General features: G+C 40.8%; 1 protein-coding gene across 1 annotated transcript in view; it reads left to right on the top strand.

Moving 5' to 3' along the window:
- Positions 1 to 20,478, top strand: part of Antxr2 (ANTXR cell adhesion molecule 2) — a 177,292-nt gene that overhangs the window by 46,830 nt on the left and 109,984 nt on the right. The window contains exons 11-12 of the mRNA XM_026785367.1: positions 7,113 to 7,191; positions 12,046 to 12,141. Of these exons, the coding sequence (XP_026641168.1) occupies positions 7,113 to 7,191; positions 12,046 to 12,141 (175 nt within the window). The remainder of the gene's footprint in view (positions 1 to 7,112; positions 7,192 to 12,045; positions 12,142 to 20,478) is intronic.

The following is a 20,478-nucleotide window of genomic DNA, read 5'->3' as shown; positions in this document are numbered from 1 at the left end:
GCTCCTAGGCCTAAGTTTTTTTTCTCTCTCCTTGAATAGTGTACTGTAGCCACTACTGACATCCTTTCAAGCTTTGCAGATAGGAAAAATACTTCAGATGCACGATTTTAAAAATTACATACATAATGATAAATATTGGTTGTGAAAAGCCATCATTTATTTAGTTTTTGCTATTAGTATTTTACTCATAGGGACAGAATGTTCGGGGATGGAGATCCATCTGAAAGAATTGCTTTTGAACCATTTTATTTTACTTTGGCATCAGATTCTAGTAAATCGTGGTGGCACTTTTCGGGAACATTGTGATTATTTCCCGTTTTGGGAGGCATCACCATTTGCTCTGCTTAGTAAGCTTCACAGAATTTAGACTGTTTCCTTTGCCTTGACTTCTCTTCAGATATTTTCTGCAGGTGACTAATTCTTCTGAGTTTAAATCAAAACCAGCAAAACTGAAACAGTGTAGCCTTGTAAGGAGACTGATGCTTAATATGTTTGCCTAATTGCCTCTTGGCTAAGGATTCAACCCCATTAAACAGCTAGTTAGTCTGTGTTTCAGATAAACACATCTGGCCTGTGAGCGAAGGAAGGCTTCACTGTGAAGGTGACAGATGTGGCGATGGGTCCCCCTGTTCTCTCACCTAAATAATTAACAATGCTCTGGAGAAGGAGCCCTAGACAGGCAGATGCGTGGTCTCAGAGCTGGCCCAGAGACACATGCCTCCGCTCATTAGTTGGCCCCATTAGCTCTTCTCTCATCTTCCTGTTGTAGTTTTTGAAGGTGGTTGTGGATTTTGATTTAAATGAGGGCTAAGGTGGATGTTTACTGGGAGGCGGGACTAAGCACTTGCATTAGAATAGCTGAGACGTCTTACATTCAAGTACTGATGTTTTGAAGTAACAAATGTTACAAAGACTTGAATGTGGCAAAGGGATTTGTAGGGCTGAGGTGTGTGGGGAGAGTTGAGATGGGCACCATCAGGATGGATTATATGTAAGGATGAAGCTGTAAACTAGCAAACTTAATTAATAAACAAGTTTCAAAACAAAGACATTAAAAAACTATCTGTGCAGGTCCTGTCTAGGAGGAACTAAGCAGGCCTAGTGTGGAGCTTTGAACAACTTGCTTTGAAAGAGATCAAAGTCTACTAAATTTACTTGATACAGATTTTTGGTTAAGATGAACAAATTCGTAGGCTATGAGAAAGAAAGCAAGCGTGGAAGTAGCTGGGCTTTTCCTACTCTTCTCAGTGGACACCGTTTCCTTTCACAACTTTGTCTACTTACGAAAATCGTCTTAGCAAAAATTTTGGTAGATTATTTAGTTTATGTGTATCAGATGCTCACTTGTGGCAAGCTGCCTCCTTTGAGTTTAGACTGGCCTCCTGCGAGTTCTTTGATTGGTCTCCCTTCCAGGGTAGCAGTCTCTAGGTATGCGGGGGAGTCGTGGCACACATTTGCAATACAGAGCTGGTTCTCTGACCCTTGCTCTGTGAGACAATGACAATAGCACAGCTGCTCTCCAGTGTTTGAGATAGCAAACCTGTAATTTGACGAAAAGAGCAGAGACAACTCGGGTAAACATACATAAACACATTGTGAAGAAAGAAAAACAGAACGGAGCAGAGAAGAGCCTCAATCTACAGCTTGCTCGATAGGGACGACGTAAGGAGGCATATGGTATAGTTAAATGTGCTTTCAGAAACATCAGCTAGAATCTTCTGGCAAATAGGAGATAAATATCTAAACCAGACGAAAGTGATAGCATTAGTTCTTTTTAAAGGCAGCGTGGGAAACCACCAAGAGAGTAGGTGGAATTAGAGGTGGTGGATATGGGTCTTTTCAAGAACCTGCTATGAGAAATCTGGAATGTTCGGTGAGGGTGAGTTGCAATAAGGGCTAGACTTGATAACTGATTAAAAATATTTTTTCTGAACATTGTTATTTTTCAATAGTGAGTCTAATTTACTTTGGCATCCAACTGACTAATTCCATTTACTTTTTTCTTCGTTGACTGAATTTTGCTTTTTGCCAAGTTTTTCTTTCTTTTGCAGAAACATACCCACATATGTGTGTGTATATCCATATCTGTGCAGTCCCTAGATTCTTTGTGTTGGCAGCAGGTGATACAAACATTATTGATTCAATCTGTTCTTTCTTTTAAGGAATGAGACTTGATAATTTAATTTGCAATCCTGGATACCAGGCCATCAATTATGCCTTTATTTGGATTATAACCATGAGGATCTTAATGAAATCAGTGAAAGTTGAGGACCTGCTTTGTTACTCTAACCCTCTCCCAGTATAAAACATGCAACATTTTTTTAAATACTGTTTTCTGATTATACCAAGCAGCATGTCATAGTCTCTTAGTCAGCACTCTTTCCCAAGCATCTGAAACAGTTATAGACACTGTCATTTAAGAGGAACAATGTTTATTTTGAACATGTGTATGGCTGGCCAACAATGTGGGACTGTTAAATCAAATGCTTCCAAGACTGGGAAGAGGCGTGATTCCCGTGTGATAGACATGTGGCTTCATCCCATGTGATGAACATGTGGCTTCACCAAGCATCAGAAGAGCTGTCGCAGGAAGGATCTGACTCACTCTTTCTTGTTTCAAACTAAGAAGAAAGAAAGAACAGCATCCAAAGAGAACCACGTTTTAGTATGTTGTAAGGCAGATCTTTCACAACCTAGAATGACTAAGTGAGTGTGCTCACAGCTGGAAGATGATGAATGTGATATCTCTGACGTCTGCACGTGTAGCTTCTATGAAAAGACTTAAAGGGTGTTATTATTTTCCAATTTTTTTTGTATTTTACCAAAATTCACCAACTTATTAAGAGGGAGTTGGTGCTAGTGCAATACTGGAGGCATTGACAGAGCCGTTCGATAGGATTTCTGTAGAGCTCTGACTATGCCCTGACTTCTGGAAGCTGTCAATCTTGCTGGCTGTAGTGTTTGTTTTGGTGATATATACATGTCATGATAACATAGAAAGAAATTATTTAACTAAAAATTCCTTTAATATCTTTAAATAACACATTTAGATAGAACAGTCATTCACCTCTGTACCCACAAATAAAAGTGGCTTCTTTGATCTACTCACAGATCTGAAACCTCTCTTTCAAATTAAAACCTTTATCATTCATAAAGCTTAACCTCAAGGAATGCTCTGCAGAACATTAGATAGTAGTGCTTGCTTTCAGATATCCGAAGTTAACACAATTCTAATAACTTTTTAAGTGGTTGCCAGTTTAATTTTCAGTGTGTGCAAATTGGAAGTAAATTATTTAGTGCTTCTAGCAATTGCCTTTAACAGTTTCATTTATGTTTTAAAAATTCTCTTTGATCCTACTTCATGTTCTGGCTTTGTGGGAGCCTAACCAGTTTGGATGTTCACCTTCCTAGACCTGGATGGAGGGGGGAGGACCTTGGACTTTCCACAGGGCAGGGAACCCTGACTGCTCTTAGGACTGGAGAGGGAGGGGGAGAGGAGTGGGGGGAGGGGGAGAAGGGTGGGAGGAGGGGGAGGGAAATGGGAGACTGGGAGGAGGCGGAATTTTTTTTTCTTTTCAATAAAAAAAATTCTCTTTAATGGATCATAGAAATCTTTTACAGAATATATATTTATCTATAAAGTTGGCAGCAAGTCCACACATTTCAAGTAGGTTTCTGTGGATTGACATGAAGTGTGGCACTTCTCAGATCAGAGTAGCTTTCACGGGTAGCGCGGAGTCCCCTTCTCCTCCTGTTTTGGAACACTCAGGTATCTGCAGGTGTGTTAAGGCACTGTGACTATGAGGACAAATTGATTTTATTTAGTCCATAGTATGCCAGAAGATGATTTAGTAATTTCTCTTGCAGAAGAATTTAGTGTGCTTGAATTTAGCTTTATCAGCCATTAATTGAGTGCTAGGGGTCATGAAAATATGCTTTAAAAAACGCTTTGTCTTGTGATACATTGTAAAAGTTACTTTTGTCTTTTTACATTTGAAAAACTGTTTCAAGGGCGGTGCCAACAGCTCTTTAGGAAGTCTAGAAGAAGTACTAAGCTCTAGTTCCTTTATGGCCAAGAGTCGGGTACATCGTGTTTACAGCCTTGTGTTCCTGCATCGCCTGCATTACGTGCACTCCTAGACTGTCTCCACACTCTCTGGACTTTATGTTTTACAGCTCTCTTCAGATGTTACCCCAGGGTTCTTCTGTTCCTTGAAGTTCTTAGCTGTCTTTTCTCATCATGGCTGTATTTCTGACCTATAAAATCATTTTCTCAAAGGCTTCCTTTCTCTCCAGCCAGACCAGCTCCAAATCTCCAGGCAAGATCCCACCTTCCCCTGTAGTTCTAATTCCCATAATCCACTTACAATGTCCACCTGACTTTCCTATAGGTACGTTAAACTTGGAAGCTACAAAGAGCTCAAGTTTGGTCCTTTTCCTTTGTTCCCTACAACAAGACTTTGCAGCCAACTTATAACAGAGGAACATCAAAATCACCTTCTTTCTTTCTTCCTTGCTTCCTACATCCTGTGAATATCTATGACCTTTTAACTATGGTTTAAGAGCTCTCATCTTCTCATTTTTTTTAAGTCCATCTTGCCACCATTTTAGTTCCGTTACCCTTTGGATTTCATCTGAAACAGACTCGGACTGTTGTAATTGGTCTTTGTACTCTAGAAATACATTCTTCAGATGCATGCCCTATTCTTAGTAATATCAACAAGAATGGCATTTGTAAAACACAATTATCACTATGTTTTTAAGAACATCACCATTACCTTTTCAGACTATTTCCAGATTCCTGGAGCTAGAATTCTGGAAACCTTGCAGCCATCCCTGGTGCTCTCATTTTCATCCCACAGCTGCCTGCCCGCTCTCTAGTACTGTCTTTCTGGCAAATACAGTTGTTTCCTGGACGGTCCGCTCTCTCGCCTTTCAGCCTGTCAGGTTCTTCATCTACAGAGATTCAATTTTTTTTTATCTTACTTTCGAACTCCTGATCATTCTTCAGGATGTGTCTTTTATGTGACTCTCTTCAGGAAACCGTTGTCATTTTGTTCACTCCAAGAATGAATTATCTGTTCTCCTCCATGGTCCTATGGAACATCTGTGCTCATGACTATTTCATATAATACCAGTCACACTCCATTGTGAAGTCTTGTGTATCTTCCATTTGGTGACACTGGGACTGGTTTTGTTATTACAGTCATATTAAACAAATCCTAGTTTGGCTGTGCTTCTTCTATAGCAATTATTAGTGATATCTTAGTCAATTTAAAGGTTTTGGTTGTTTTAACTAGTAAAAGAATGAGTGATTGATATTAGCACAGTATTTACTTAATATGCTCCAGCCCATCATTAGATCTCATAACTGAGAATCTGTACTCCGTTATTGGAATCAGTCTAGCCAGAAGTAGGAGTTACATAGGGATAGGAGTAAGCAATGCATTGCAATTAAGAGAAAGAACATAAAATATGACTGAAACCAATTACTATATACACTGCGGTCTTAGGACAAACAAAGCTCCAAGTATTGACTTTAGAATGGAGGGTGGCCTTTAGCTACCTTTGTGCTTGGGGCAGTCATTGGGTTTATCACAATGCCATACTATACCAGGAATTTAAGGACCTCTCTAAAGGAACAACGGAATTCAAAAGCATAAGCAACTGTGTTTTTCATGTTTGCAACACTTTTGAAATTCTTTTCCAAAAACTATAAACATTCAAAAATATATATTCAAGAATAAATACCCTGTTTTAGAAAAATGAGCTGTAGTTAACCACAAAAATATTATCATCAAACAATCTGGAAAAGTCATTCTTGTCTAATGTGTATGAGATAAATTTAAATATAAGTCTCAAAAATGCATGTGGAGAACTAAGAGGGTATGCTAGCGAGGTGAAGGTTCCTGAATTACAAAGTCAGACTGGTCCGACCTTCTGGTGGGGAGGGTACCTTTTGAAACTTCAGTTTCTTGACTTGCAGAATGGAAATAGTGCCAGTGGCCTACTGTGAGAATTAAATGGATGAATTAATGTTTTGGCCTAATAGGAAGAACTAAATTTACTAGTGCTGTTATCAACTGTACTGTCTGGATCTTGCTACCAATATGGGCACTTTATTGTTTCTGTGAAGACCATATATAAAAAGAAACTTCTGGTAGGTTTTCATATCTGTGTAGACTTGTTTCTATTGAACTCACCACTGGTCATGTTATACTAGAATGTTGCTTGTGGATACACAGTCATTTTGTGTAACTAAGTTCTCAGCGTGTGTTTCTTCTGCAGGAAGGAGTGTTCATTTTCAATTTTTATACTGTGGTTCTTATTTCACTTTAGTAAGCACTAAAACTGTAAATGTTTCTGCTGGCCTCTAAAGTGCTGGATCACAAACAACTCCAGCCAGTTGCTACTGACTTTTTAAAGTGGAAGGGATGAGATTATCCTGACAAGAATATATTAGTATAAATAAAAACTATCTTCTCCCCAAATAGAACTATGTCTGCCCTGTCATATGACTGCACACATTCATGTACGAGAACTAGGAATTAGGAAAGCTTGTTTTGGATTCTGTTATGCTTAGTCATGAAGACAAAACGAAACACCAAGTTCTGCAGAATAAGGGATTTGGTTTAACTTAAAACAAAATAGGCCATTTGGCATTCTATTTTCAAATAGTGCAAAAATTCAGTTAAATTCAAAAGTTCCCTTCTTTTCTTGTTTTAACTAAACTTTTTTCTTCTTTTAAAGAGTTTTTTTTTTCTTGAAGTGGGCATGTTATAAGGAATAGTGTTAATAAGAGTATTGAATAAGATCTTAGCTTGACTTCAGCAGAATTGTCTTTCTCTGTGGTCCTAGCCCTGTGTGGATCTGAGCCAAGTTACCATGTTGAGGGAAGGCACCATGACTTCAGTGGTGTGATGGAAAGGGTTCATAATCAGGTAGAACCCAAGATTCAGTACTTTTTACTAAAGCAATTAGCATTTAGTTTCCTGAACCCCAGCTGTAAAACTGTGAAAACGTACTGATTGCTTTAAAGAGCTGTGGAAAAGATTAAGTAGTCAACATCGCCTAGTTGACTTTTAATGATTGTTTCTTCACTCTTTTTGTAGAACTCTTGAAGTTTCCATCAGCTTTAATGATGGGAAGTCTGCCATCTCAAGATCCTTAACAGTCACAGCTACGGAATGTGTGAGTACAAAGCTAATTGCCTTTAGAAGACGTTTATCACGAGATAATAACCAAGGGAGTTGCTCTACTGTTTAGGGAAGGCACAAACCAAGAGTAACCACAGGACAAGGACACATTTGCATAGAATTTAAGTTTTTCTTTTTTGATCTTTTTAAAAGGATTTCTAAGGTGCTATACATTAGATTTCTATACTTCTCAAATCCCTCAAAGCCATACTTTAGATCAGCATAAGGTAAGAGAATAGAAATGATGCATTCCTTTTAGGAGATTAAATATGGAAATTATTTTTTATTATGAAGATTAGAATTTAGTATCTAAGTGGCTGATCAGGTTTTGAAATTATTAGTGCATCTTAATAGGTGACACCATCATTTTGTCCACAGAGATGCTGTGTGTGCTTCGTGATATAAGGAAGAAATCTGCCTCTGAGGGTTTGGTAACAGTTGACTTTGAAACTGTATTCCAGTTGAGGCTTATTTGCATCATTTAAAATATAGTATTTAGAGACAGGATTTTCTTTTGCTGTAGTTAATTTTGTATATTGACAGAAAGTTTTGATATTAGACTGTTGAACATGGAAACAGGATGCTCTAAAATAGGTTTCCTACATGGCTATTATTTTGTATGAACACACACACACAATAAAATAAAGAAAAACCAAAAAACCCTCTCTTTTTCTTCTCTAAAAGACCAAAATAGCAAGCTTAATATTGTCTCAAATCATGGTTTTTAATGTAGTTTTATCTATTAATCCAGGAGACACGAAATGCTGCCTCTGCATAAATATCTGTTTTTCACTATATGACATTGTTGTAGGGAAAAATAAGCATCCACGTGGGCTTTTCAGCACTTTGAACTCTCTGAATAATTTTAGTTAACATTTCTTTCTGTTTTGTAAATAGGGTTTTTTTTTTCTTTTTTCTTTGCAACTAATAGGCTTTGCGGATGTTGTAATTTTTGGTTTTCTGCTCTCACGGGATGTTGCTGATGGAGGTTACAGATATTTGTGTTGTGTAGTTAGTTTGCTTAGGGTTTAGCCCCCTGAAATGTCACTTTCTACATCTTCTTCCCCTTCTTTTTTAATTAATCAATTAATTAATGTTTTATAAAACCATTTCTTCTCATTTTATATATCAATTCCAAATCCCACTCTCTGCCCTCCTTCCGCTCCCTCTACCTCCCTTTCACTCCTCAGAGAGGGCAAGGCTTCCCCTGGGAAGTCATCAAAGTCTAGCACATTGCCCTAAGGCAGTACCAAGGCCCTCCTCCAGTATATCCAGGCTGAGCAAGGTATCTATCAAAAAAGAATGGGCTCCAAAAAGCCAGTACAAGCAGTAGGAATAAATCCTGGTCCCACTCTTAGTGGCCTCACAGTCTGCTCCAGTCATACAATGTCACCCACATTCAGAGGGACTAGTTTGGTCCCATGCTGGCTCTTCTGCTGTCAGGCAAGAGTGGGTGGGCTCCCATTACCTCAGGTGAGCTGTGTCAGTGGGTATCCCTATCATGGTCTTGACCCCTGTGCCTGTATTAGCTCTCTTCCCTCTCTTCAATTGGACTTTTCAAGCTCAGTCCATTGCTCCACTGTGGATCTCTGCATCTGCTTCCATGGATGAAGGTTCTATGATGACATTTAAGATGTCATCAATCTGACTACAGGGCAAGGCCAGTTCAGGCACCGTCTCCACAACTGCTTAGGGCCTTAGCTGGGGTCTTTTTTGTGGATTCCTGGGGATTTCTCTAGTGCCAGGTTTCTTCATAGCCCCATAATGGCTCCATCCGTCAGATAGCATGTTTTTCTCTCTCCCTTTCTGTCCTTCCCCCATCTTGACTATCCTGCTTGCTCAAGCTCTCCTTTCCCCCAAGGCGAGGGACTGCTTCTTCCTCTTCTTTTCCCCTCCCTGCCACTTAAGAAATCTTTCTTCCTGGTAGGCAGGAAGACAGGTCTTTGTTTCTGTCTTATCGCTAAGAACTAGCTCCACGTGTAGGGGCTCTTAGGCCAGATGACTCACCTGGCACTCAGAGGTCTGTAAGGCCATTTCATCCCAGCCTGGTGAGTTCTCTGGAGAGTTATGTTACTGGAGATTGTTGAAGAAGAAAATGTTCAAAAAAAAAAAAAAAAAGAATATCGGTCATGTCAGATGTGGGCATCAGTTGGAAGTGGAAATATTAGACCTTAAATAGGGGTCGAGATGATTCTCACTGAGGTGACATCTGAGTCAAAGCCTGGGAGATGAGGGAGTGACTTCTGAAGACCGTGTGTGATAAGAAAGTTCTGTGCAGATGGGCAGCATGGGGCAGAGCCTGAGGTGGGACAGTTCCTAAAGAGAGTGGAGACAGGCCGGGAAAATAGGGGTCTTGGTGCAGAAGAATCAGTGGTGGGAGGTGCCGGATGATTGAAACTGTGTGAGCTACTGTAGGGACTTGAGATTTCCTTCCTCGTTCCTTACCTTTTTCAGTATCTGTTCAAGCTTCCTCTCTGTCACCCATGGGCTACACGAGGATGTGGCTCATGTGTGGCCTTGGCACCCATATAGTCCAGTATACAGTAGTGCGTAGCTCATCAAGTACAAACAGTATAGATGAATGGAAGAATATTTTTAGATTTCTGTCATATATATTGAATTTAAAAGAAATGGCATTCATGTTGAATATCTATGAGGAGTTTTCAGCTGGAGGTCTGCTTAAGGAGAGCATGTCTGAGTAAAAGTGAGAAACTTTTGGTTTTGTGATCATGACTCAGATCTAGGAGTGTCTAGACCTGGCTTCATCCTCTTGTTCATTTGGCTTCTAGGTCTGCACCATGCTGTCTGTTCCTAGGACTGTGTTTCCATGCTTGGCTTCTCCTTACTCTATCTAGGAAGTTATGTGAACAATGAAATGATTTCCTTTTCCTCACTGACCGCTCCATGCTCTGAGAACAACAAAGGAAACAGGAAAGCTGGGAATCCTATACAATGCACTGAGCCAGTGTCTGTGATGAGGACAGACAGACAAACACAGCAAGGTTGGGTAGCTTTAAATCCTTACTTCCTCTGACCCTGCTTCCATCATGCTTGCCTGAAACAGAGGAGAGTGAACTTCACAGTTCTTCAGAACATAGGTACTCTAGCTTGAAGTTTTGAACAGTCTTTGGGATCATTTATGATGCCAGGACCATCACACTAACCATCTATTTCTCTTGCGTGGAATTTTGTCACAATTACTGATAGAGACAGTTAATTTTGAGGGAAAAAATGAAGGATTTTAAATGCCCGTCTATGTAATATTCCCATACCCAGAAAAGGTCTGTGAGTTTCTTGCTCATTACACATGCAAAGAAATAGCAAACTAGCCAGTCAGTTCTAGCAGATTCCGGGCCACTAGTTGCATTTTCTCTTTTGTGGAAACAGTGTAAATGCTAACTGGGAATCAGATGCTCACAGAGCTCTCTGTGGCACTGAATAGCACAATCACACAGGGTCTTTCTGTGAGCTGCTGGGCCTAGGTGGGAGTGGGGATTATCTCAACAAGACACGGCAGTGTCTTTTCTCTGGTGTATGCTATAGTTTCCCAGTATGCTTCTGGGACATGCTTTTTCTGGTTGTTCCTGTTTGTCTGATTTTGTACTTAATTGTAACTGTGCCTGTGGGGTGGCATCATTCGTTTCTGTGGCTTATGAGGAAGGAGGAAGAGCTTCCTGTATTTTCCTGATCTACACTCTGATTGTCTTCTGATAGCTTCAAGAAGACGGTATTTAGATGTTGGTCTAAAATCTGTATAAAATATTTTTTTTATCTTTATTTTTCTTCTCTGTGCTCTTTCTCTTTTAAAACAAACAAAACCCGCAAAGACAACCAACTGAAACAGTTTCCCTGGGAATCCAGAGTAGCTGGCTTTGGCAGAGGCACTAGTTTCCTCTAAATCCACTGAAAAAGTGAAAGTGTCTGTGTTTCTTTTGTTATGTGTGCCATGTGGCGTCTTACTAATTTCGAGTTCACTTTCTTGGTACATAGTTTATAAACATTAAGCAAGGAGTGTCAGTGTCAAGTGGTAAGCTGATTGGAAACAGCCTTTGATTTCCCAGGAGACGTACAGTATGATAGAAAAATAGAATTAAATTTCCCAAAGCTCATAATTAATTCCATTGTAAAAAGGCTACATATAAAATCTACAGGAATTCTGCCTAAATTTGTCACGCAGTCCACTTAGTAGCAATGGAATCCTAGGCGGGGTTCCTACTGGATGGAGCAGAGGTCATTACAGTGAAGGTTGCAGGCAGAGCCCAGAGCAGGTGCCTGAAGGATGGAGGAGCTTTGCAGTCAGACAGTGAAGGTCTTGCCTGGGTCTCATGTGAACCATGACTGGAAGTCACAGGTAGTAAGGACTCATCAAGCTGCATTTCCACCTAGGCGTACTTAGAAGCAGCCGTTGTGTTTTTCCTACTGACCAGTGTTTTGTCCCCTCTTCACCCTCCAAGTATGTAAAGTAATCGTTGTTGTATTGTCATAAAACCTGGGGAAATTCTGTCTGGACAAAATTGAGCTTGAACCAACATAATTATTGCCTAAGCACAAAAGTCCCCAAAGCAACATTAGTTTAATCCTCAAAGGTTGTGGTTCTCACAGTCTTTTAAGACCGATTTTAATCCATCTGTAGGACGTTGGAAGACGTTGCATTATTGACCATCTTAACATAGCAGGTATACATTAAGTGAGATAAAAAGGAATTAGTAAAACTTAAAGGAATCTAACATAAGTTTGCCTTTTGTGCTCATTTTTTTTCCTGCCTAGTGTGTGCTTCCTTAGTAGAAAAAATAGCATCTGGTATTTGACCTTAAACTTACTCTTTTTTTGTTTGTTTTTCCTTCCACAGTCTAATGGGATCGCAGCCATCATAGTGATTTTGGTGTTGTTGCTGCTCTTGGGTATCGCCTTGATGTGGTGGTTTTGGCCCCTTTGCTGTAAAGTGGTAAGAACTTTCAACTCTGCTCTTGTTCGTGTTCTAAAGCAGTAAGATACAAAGTAAGGCCCGGCGTGTGGACAGATGCCATGGGGCCCAGCAGCAGTACAGCTTTAATTAGCAACTTGAATTTCAATTATTTTACATACAGTCAATTCTAGAAAACACCTATACCGCTCTCGAGCATAAAACTCACATCAGAGGCACTTCAGAACTCAGGTTTCTGGGACCAGGTGTGTTGAGAGGTTGGGGGACCGTTGGGATGGAAGTTATTTTCACTCAAATTCAAGAAAAGTTTGGATACATGGATGCCGGGTTCTGCTGGTGTGGTGAGAGCTGTGCTTTGGCAGCTGTTTCAAAAGAGCCTGAGTGTATTTCTTCAAGGATCCACTGGCATGAGGTGGGTTTTTGTTTTTACCTCCCAGCTGGAACATATTTTAGCGCTAAGTCCAGTGCAGAAGTTAGGCTGTCGGTCAAACACTTTAGAGACAGACGAGCAGCTTCGGTTTATGCTGTCTTCCTGTTTGAAGGAAGCCAGAGAGAAAGTGTAGGTAGTGGGGTGGGGTTCCCTGTTGCTGAGCTCCTGAGTTACCACCTGCTTGACTTGTAAAAGCTCCACATATTTTAATCTAATGATTACTTTACCACAGCCTCTACATGGGCTTCACTGGGTTCACCTGGGCCAGGGGAGGCAATGGGATACACACTTTTCTGAAGCTCAGGGCCAGAGTCTGTCATTTCCAGTTTGAAGAGGCCACCCTTATTTCTTGCCATGTGACCTCTTTTATCCATCCCCAGCGCCAGTACCGCTGTGTCGTATCTCCTTGATCATCTGTACATATCCCTGTGACAGAATCCAAGTGGGGACGGCTGCCAGTGTTACAGACCTATATATCCCAATTGGGCCCATTTGGATACTACAGGATCATCTTCCATCTCAGGGTTGTTAATCATCACACCTCCAAAATCCCTTTACCATGTAAAGTACTTTATTCACAGTACCAAAATTAAGTCACAGACATCTTTATAGAGGTATTATTCAGCCTCCTACGTGATAGTGCATAACTTATATACATTAGCATATTTTATTTAATCCCCTTTTATCTAGAGTTTAGAGAAAAGATTATCCCAGAAAAATCTTTCAGGGTGTTCCTATTACTTGTGTTGAGAGTGTTGCTCATGGAAGCAACGCTACCTCCATCTCCTGGGAGTGTTTAATATGACACAGTAGACTGTCCCCTTCCTTTCCCTTCCCCTTCCCCTTTGTTACCTGATTTCAGCTTCCCAGGATATCAGGCCTGGCTTTGTTTTCCATCTCCATCCCTTATGAGAGGCACCACAGTCTGCTGCCGTGAGGTAGTCTCCCCATCCTTTATCTCAGGGTAGCTGGCCCACAGAGGAAGTACAGCATTAGCTAGGACAGCCGCAGAGATGACACTCTCCCTGTCTCTGCCGAACTAACTCATCAAGGTGCCACAGTAGCTTATGCTCAAACAGATTCCTGGTATAATCTTGATTATCTTAGATATGGCTATGGGGGGAGGTGGATGGCATTCTTGAGTCTCAAATTAAAAAGCAAAAAAGGTGCCCTAATGTGATTTGTGCTCCTTGAATTTTTAATTTAAATTTTACGGTGGCAAATTTTCTCCCTTCATTAATTTATAATTTCATTTACTCTTGGTCACAGGGTGCAAAAGTGTCAAAGTGTGTGCTTGCTCCCTTAAAGACACATGAAAAAGAAATGAAATGACCCTTTTTAGGAAGTTGTTACGTTTTCTGAAATGTAGACTATAATCTTGGATATTAAGGAGGAGGTCCGAGCTGGAAAGAACAGGTCCACTCTGACCCGAGGCTTTGCAGATAATAAATGATGGAATTATGTTTATGCAAGGCATTGAGAAGTCCCTCTAGTTGTTATAGGATTTCACAAAGACTCCCTAGCTTCAAAATGAGCACGATCGATCACTCATTAGTTCTGCAGTTTGTTTGACGGAGGCAGCCACTTCCGCTTTATTCTTAGAAGCACAGACTGGAAAGCAGCAAGCCCTGAATGTGAACTGGAGTCACACCCAGGTGGAAGTGAGCTGTAACAAGTGTGTTCTAGAGGGGGTTCAAAAGCTGGGGCAAGGCGCAGTCAAAGCCCTTTGTTTACCCTTTGGCAGATAGGTTTTGATCATGCGGAAGGTGGCAGTTACTGTATTAGGAACTGGAGACTCATACATGCTTACAATATGATACGGAATTTCGTATGCCGATATAGAAACAAGGAAAGGTGAACTAGAAGTGTAGACGAAGGTCTCTCAGTACCCAATAGCCATAAAGAACATTTTTTCAGAGGAGCCTGACTGAGTGTATGTTTTCAAACATAAAGAAAATATGTAATTAATGAAGGACCTTTCAGGTGTGTGTGTGTGTGTGTGTGTGTGTGTGTGTGTGTGTGTGTGTGTGTTTACTTTGTGGTGTGCTTTAAAAAGTGCTGAGCTGAGACCTAGTGTGGAAGACCCTCACGCAGAAGGGTTTCCTATGACTTCTAGAAAGTTTGCGTTCACCCGAGAATGGGAAGTGGAGAGATTCGAGGGTCTTTGAGAACTGAATGATTTAGTCTCTTGCGATAGATCATCTTGAATAGTTTAGAAGGGATCTACACATAACCATAATTCTTAGGAGGGAAACTGGACCACAGAAAGGGAGAAGGTGGTGCAATGGAAGCAAGACCGGAATGGTGCAGACCTCATGACAAGGGATGTTGGTGTGGGGAGATGCCGGGAAGGCAGGGAGTGGTCCCACCATGGCCTCTAGAAGGAAGCGGTTGGCCAACAGTAGACCCTTAACCTCATGAGACCTAATTCAGACTCCTGACTTGAGACGTGAATAAAAACAAATCTCTTTGTTTTGAGTCACAGGGTTTTGAAGATTTTGTTGTTGTTGTTGTTGTTGCAACAATAAGAAAATAATTATATTTATAGACTCATTCTGATATTCCCAAGTTGGAAATGACTGGTTAGGGTTATTGATTTTGAGAAGGCATGAGAGATGGCTCAGGGGTGAAGGCACTTGCCGCCAAGCCTGTTGATCTGGGTTCAATATCAGTGACCCACAGTGTGGAAAGACACAACTGGCTCCCAAAGGTTGTTCTCTGACCTACTTATTCGCATTATGATACAAAAATAACTAGATAAGTGTAATAAAATTGAATAAAATAGAATAACCAGGTTTTGGTTTGTAATGCATAAGACTTCATGTACCAAATGGGACTGACTTACTGTCTCAGAGAGAGATGAAAACAGACTGAGATTATAATTCTTAGAAATATGCTAGACACGTGGATTGCTTGCATTATCTGACAGGTTCCCCAGGTTGCTACTCTTTGTAAGAAGTGTCCAGCATGGTTTCATTCAGATGCAGGTGTGCAGCTGTTGGCCTTCCTGAAAGCTAGGGACTGGTGTTTTGCCCTGCAGAGAACAGCAGTCCCCAGTATGGTTAGCTACATACTATCTCTGTGAAACTAGGATGTACCCGGAGAGCTGTACCAGCCTCATCCCAGGACTCAAGGAACAAATGAAATCCAGGAGCATCACTTCTAAACTAGTTTATACTGGTCCTGGTGAAAACGCACAGTGTGAAGTAGTACTTTTTTTGGTGATGTGAGAGTAAAAATATACCTAAGCGAGCATTTAGCATCATTATTTCTTTAAAAATCTACCCTCTAGTATAGCTCAGAAAGTTTGTGAAAACAGGCAGGCATTGTGTTACTCGTTGAAAATCTTCCCAGTGATGTAAACAAAGAAACGAACAACATACAGATATTCATTGGGGCGTCTTCCTGAACTACCTCAACTCCAACACTGAGACACATGCTGTCTGTGTCTCCCACAATCAGCTTTAAAACAGAGCGGGCTCTTGCTCATTGTTGCAGAAGTTCCGCTGGCTGTGAAAACATTGTGCTCAAAGGGATTTGTTACCCAGGGTACCTGGTTCTTTCATTTTCCCTGAAAAGTGTCCCTTATAAATGCATACAAAATAGAAATGACACATTTTGTAGACCCAAAGAATCACACTTCTTTTTTTATATTAGTAAATAGATAAGGTAATTATTTATAATTATAAGGTCAATCATAGTTTCCCTCCCTCCTCTCTCCTCAGTCTCCCTCCCAACCTCCCTTTCCTCTCACCCCACATCCATTCCTCCTCCTTTCTCTTCAGAAAAGGGCAGCTCTCCCATGGGCATCTCTCCCGCGAGCCATGGTATATCAAGTTGCTGGAAGAGTAGACATCTCCTCTCCCGTTAAAGTTGAAAAAGGCAACCCAGTAGGAGGAAAGGGTCCCAAAAACAGGTAACAGAGGCAGCCCCTGCTCCTACTCTTAGGAGCCCCACGAGAAGACCAAGCTATACAACTGCAATATATGTTGTAGTAGGAGGAGGAGCAGTCTGTGTCCCGCCACCCAGCTAGCTTAACCCCCGAAATAACCACACAGAAATTGTATTAATTAAATTACTGCTTGGCCCTTTATTTCTAGCCTCTTATTGGCTAACTCTCCCATATTAGTTTAACCCATTTCTAATAATCTGTATATCACTAAGAGGTCGTGGCTTACCGGGAAAGATTCTAACCTACATCTGTCTTGGGCCAGAGATTCATGGCGTCTTCCTGTCTCTGCTTTCTTCCTCCCAGAATTCTGTCCTGCCTTCCCCACCTATCAGAGGGCTGCCCTATCAAAAGGCCAAGGCAATATCTTTATTCAACCAATGAAAGCAACACACAAACAGAAGGACCTCCTACACCAATATGTGCAGAAGAACGAGGTCAATCCCATGTAGGCTCCATGGTTCAGTCTCTGTGAACCCCTATGAGCCCAGGTTAATTGATTCTGTGTGTTTTCCTATGATGTCCTTGAGCCCTCTGACTCCAACAATTCTTCCTCCCCCTCTTCCTCAGGATTCTCCAAAGTCTGCCTATTGTATGGCTGTGGTTCTCAGAATCAAATTCCTTAATTGTAATAAAAATCTGAAGTATAATCAGATTTTCAGTGCAATATATTTATAACTATAATTTTGTGTTAATATTGTTCATGTACTCAAAATCCCACACATTTGAATTTTGCATAGTTAATATGAGAGAGGTTCTGTAGATGCACCAGGCTGCTACAGCAAGGCATAGGATACCAAAGTCAGGTCGAAAGTGCCTGTTGTGGACTGGCCACTCAAGACAGTCTTATTGTGACTGTTCACTTTTTTATTTCCTGTCCTGCCATGCTTTGTAAGGAACGCTTTGTAGGGATGAAAGAGAGAGGTGACTATGACTGAAAACCCTGCAAACTGTATCCTCTGTGTGCCTGGCTTTCACACGGAATCAGAAACAGAAGCAAAGATAACCTGGAGGCGCAATCCTGCAGTACCTTTACCAAGAGAGCTCTTACAAGAAGCTGAATGGAGAGATGGCTCAGTGGTTAAGAAGCATTGCCTGCTCTTTCAAAGGTCCTGAGTTCAATTCCCAGCAGCCACATGGTGGCTCACAACCATCTGTAATGAGGTCTGGTGCCCTCTTCTGTCCTGCAGGCATACACACAAACAGAATATTGTATACATACATAATAAGTAAATAAATAAATATTAAAAAAAAAGAAGCTGAATGGACAGAACCTACCGCTAGATATCTGTTGATCGTTCAGTGTTTGTGAACTGCTCTGCCAGGGGAAGGTTTTCTGGTGGGAAGTCATCCCCTGCCTCCTGTTTAAGGCTGATGCTGCTCGTCGAGAGTTCTTACATCCTTCACAGCAACTGCCTTTTCTTAACAAGGACACAGGCATCTCCTTCTCCCTTGCCTTTGATTAAAAGAAGGTAGACAAAGAGGGTTAAAGAAAGCTTCTTATGTGTTGAGTTATGAATAAGATACCAGAAAACATAGTTGTTTTCATTACTGTTTAGCTTAGAGGAGACACTGTGTCCGTAGGAGATTTGTTTGACTAAATGGGACAGTAGAAATGACAGCCACATAATCGCCTTGTTTGGGGTAGCCAGACACTCTCCACAATTACAGATGTAAGGCTCATGAGGTGGCAAACAGAGGATTTCTGGACTGCTGTCCATGAGTGGGGTACACAGCTGCAAATATTGTGAATTATGCTGGGGCCGATGAACGTTCATGCTGCTTCAGTGTCCTTAGCCAAAGTCTCCATCCTCAGGGAGGCACAGCCAAGTGTGTTGTGTCTTTAGTGCATTTTGCACGTTACAGAAAGACGTTGTGAATCTTAAATTAGAAAGTAACTTCAAAGTTGCCTTTCTTAAAAAAAAAAGCCCAGTTTGCTCATAAGGTAAGGTTCATGGTGACGCTTCCAACCAGAGCTCTGTCGAACAATTCTTAGCAAGCAACAGCTGCGCTGTTCCCTTTACATAGTAATAATGCTTCTACTCTGCACTTGATTTTATTGTTGAGGAGTGTTCCTGGTACCTTTATTGAATTAATTTCAGAGAGGCCCGATTTTGGGGGGGAATGCCCAATAAAACAGAAGTAATTTAAATTTTAATATGCCTTCCTTGCACCATTAATTAAAATGATTTATGTTTGGTTGCCTCGTTGAAATACAGTATGATAGATGCTTGGATGTATTGCTTCCATGGTGATATTTTCCACCATCATTTAGGACTCAGGGTACCAGGTTTGTCCTGACCTACGACAGCAATGTCTTTAACTCCTGTCAGGATACAGTTTTATACTGTTCTTCCCTTGCCCCATTTGCCCTTGTATTTATTGCACACATTTCTGACTTTTTGCTTATTTGTTCAAGGTAACATTCCCTGAATATGGTTGAACTGGCTAGGAAGGGAAGGGAAGGAAGGGCAAGATAACTGGGCTGTATTTTCTGTTTCCAATTGTGGAATTTGGAAAAGGACTTTGCGAGTACAAATCTAAGGGAATTTAGGGCTTTGCACTCCAGAAGAAAGGCGCTGCGCTTAATCCCTACGTTTGTCAAGGAGAAAAGAGAAAATGAAAGGAAGACCCACATGGATTTTAAAACTTTCCGTAAACAGAGCGTTTCCCCCACTGTCTGTGGGCTTGTGGTTGTTAGATGGTTTTCTTTTAGTTACTGGTAAAAATTATGTCTGAAATACTACTATCGACAGTCATTATACTGTATCCGTGTGTGTGTGTGTGTGTGTGTGTGTGTGTGTGTGTGTGTGTGTGTGTGTGATCCAAAGCAGTGCAATGTTGACAGTTCTTCCACTTTTTTTCTATCAGAAAATATGATTGCATCGAGCTGGCTGCAGGCTCCACTGCTGACATTTTCTAATGCAAAGAATGCCCACATCACTGGAGCATTTCAAACGTGTTAATGAGCAGATCAAAAGGACTGTTTGAAGCAGCTAACTTTCTTTCTCTTCTCTTCTCTCTCTCTTTTTTTTTTTTTTTTAATTTTTAAGAAATCGGCTCTCCTCCAAACTGAAATCTTGGTTCTAGCAGCTAAGCCGATGAGATGTAATTTTCCCTCCCACCCCGATGATGATAATAACAAACGGAAAAAAAAAATTGGAGAAGACTCAAACTCTCCATATGGTCCATAAAGTGGTGAAAGTGTTTTCCAGAATTTTCAATACAAAGCTGAAGGAGGCTAAGTGGAAAAAGTCCTGGCAACTAGGCAATATTATGCCTTTGAAAACCTGCAAATTCTCATGAAATATGGTGCACATGAATACACCCTTCTCTGGAGTGAATGTGCTCTTTCACTATTTAACGTAAGAACAAGATTCTTGTGACTGTTATTTTTAATGCACTTGGACAACACTAAGTTCCCTTCTCCCCACAAACTAATTTTACTGGCATGCAGGCATGCAGACATGCTGCTTCCAGATAGACTCCCACCTTTTTCTGATTTTAGGCACAGGTAGAATCATATTCTTTTCTTTTCTTCTTGTTACTTATGAGACTACGAGGTAACGTGTATAGTAATATTTTTATATATAAGAGGAAGACTGGTTTATTTCCTGTCCTGAAATTTCTAAGTGAGTGATGCTGGGAATAACAGCGGATGTGCAATGCTCCTCTGCAGTGGTATAAGCCCCACCTCAACATACATACTTCCTTTACATACTTCACGCTAATGCGTTCTTGTTCTCTATCACCTATGATTCCATTCCCCCATCCACCCCAACAAAACAATCACTTGGCAAACAACTGACCTTTCACAGACTTTCCGTTAGCAGTTTGATATTTATTTTAAGGTCTCCAAATGTAATGGAATTGAACTCAGGGTTTGGAAGTAAATGTTCTAAGTGATGAGTTTGAATTTTAATTCTGATTTTAATTCTGTCATTGTATGTACTTGGTGAAGCGTGGTTAGAGGTTGTTG

The sequence above is a fragment of the Microtus ochrogaster genome, linkage group LG1 (genome assembly GCF_000317375.1).
Source record: "Microtus ochrogaster isolate Prairie Vole_2 linkage group LG1, MicOch1.0, whole genome shotgun sequence".
Taxonomy (NCBI): domain Eukaryota; kingdom Metazoa; phylum Chordata; class Mammalia; order Rodentia; family Cricetidae; genus Microtus; species Microtus ochrogaster.
The sequence above is the reverse complement of the archived record's forward strand: the minus strand, read 5'-3'. Positions and strand labels throughout refer to the sequence as shown.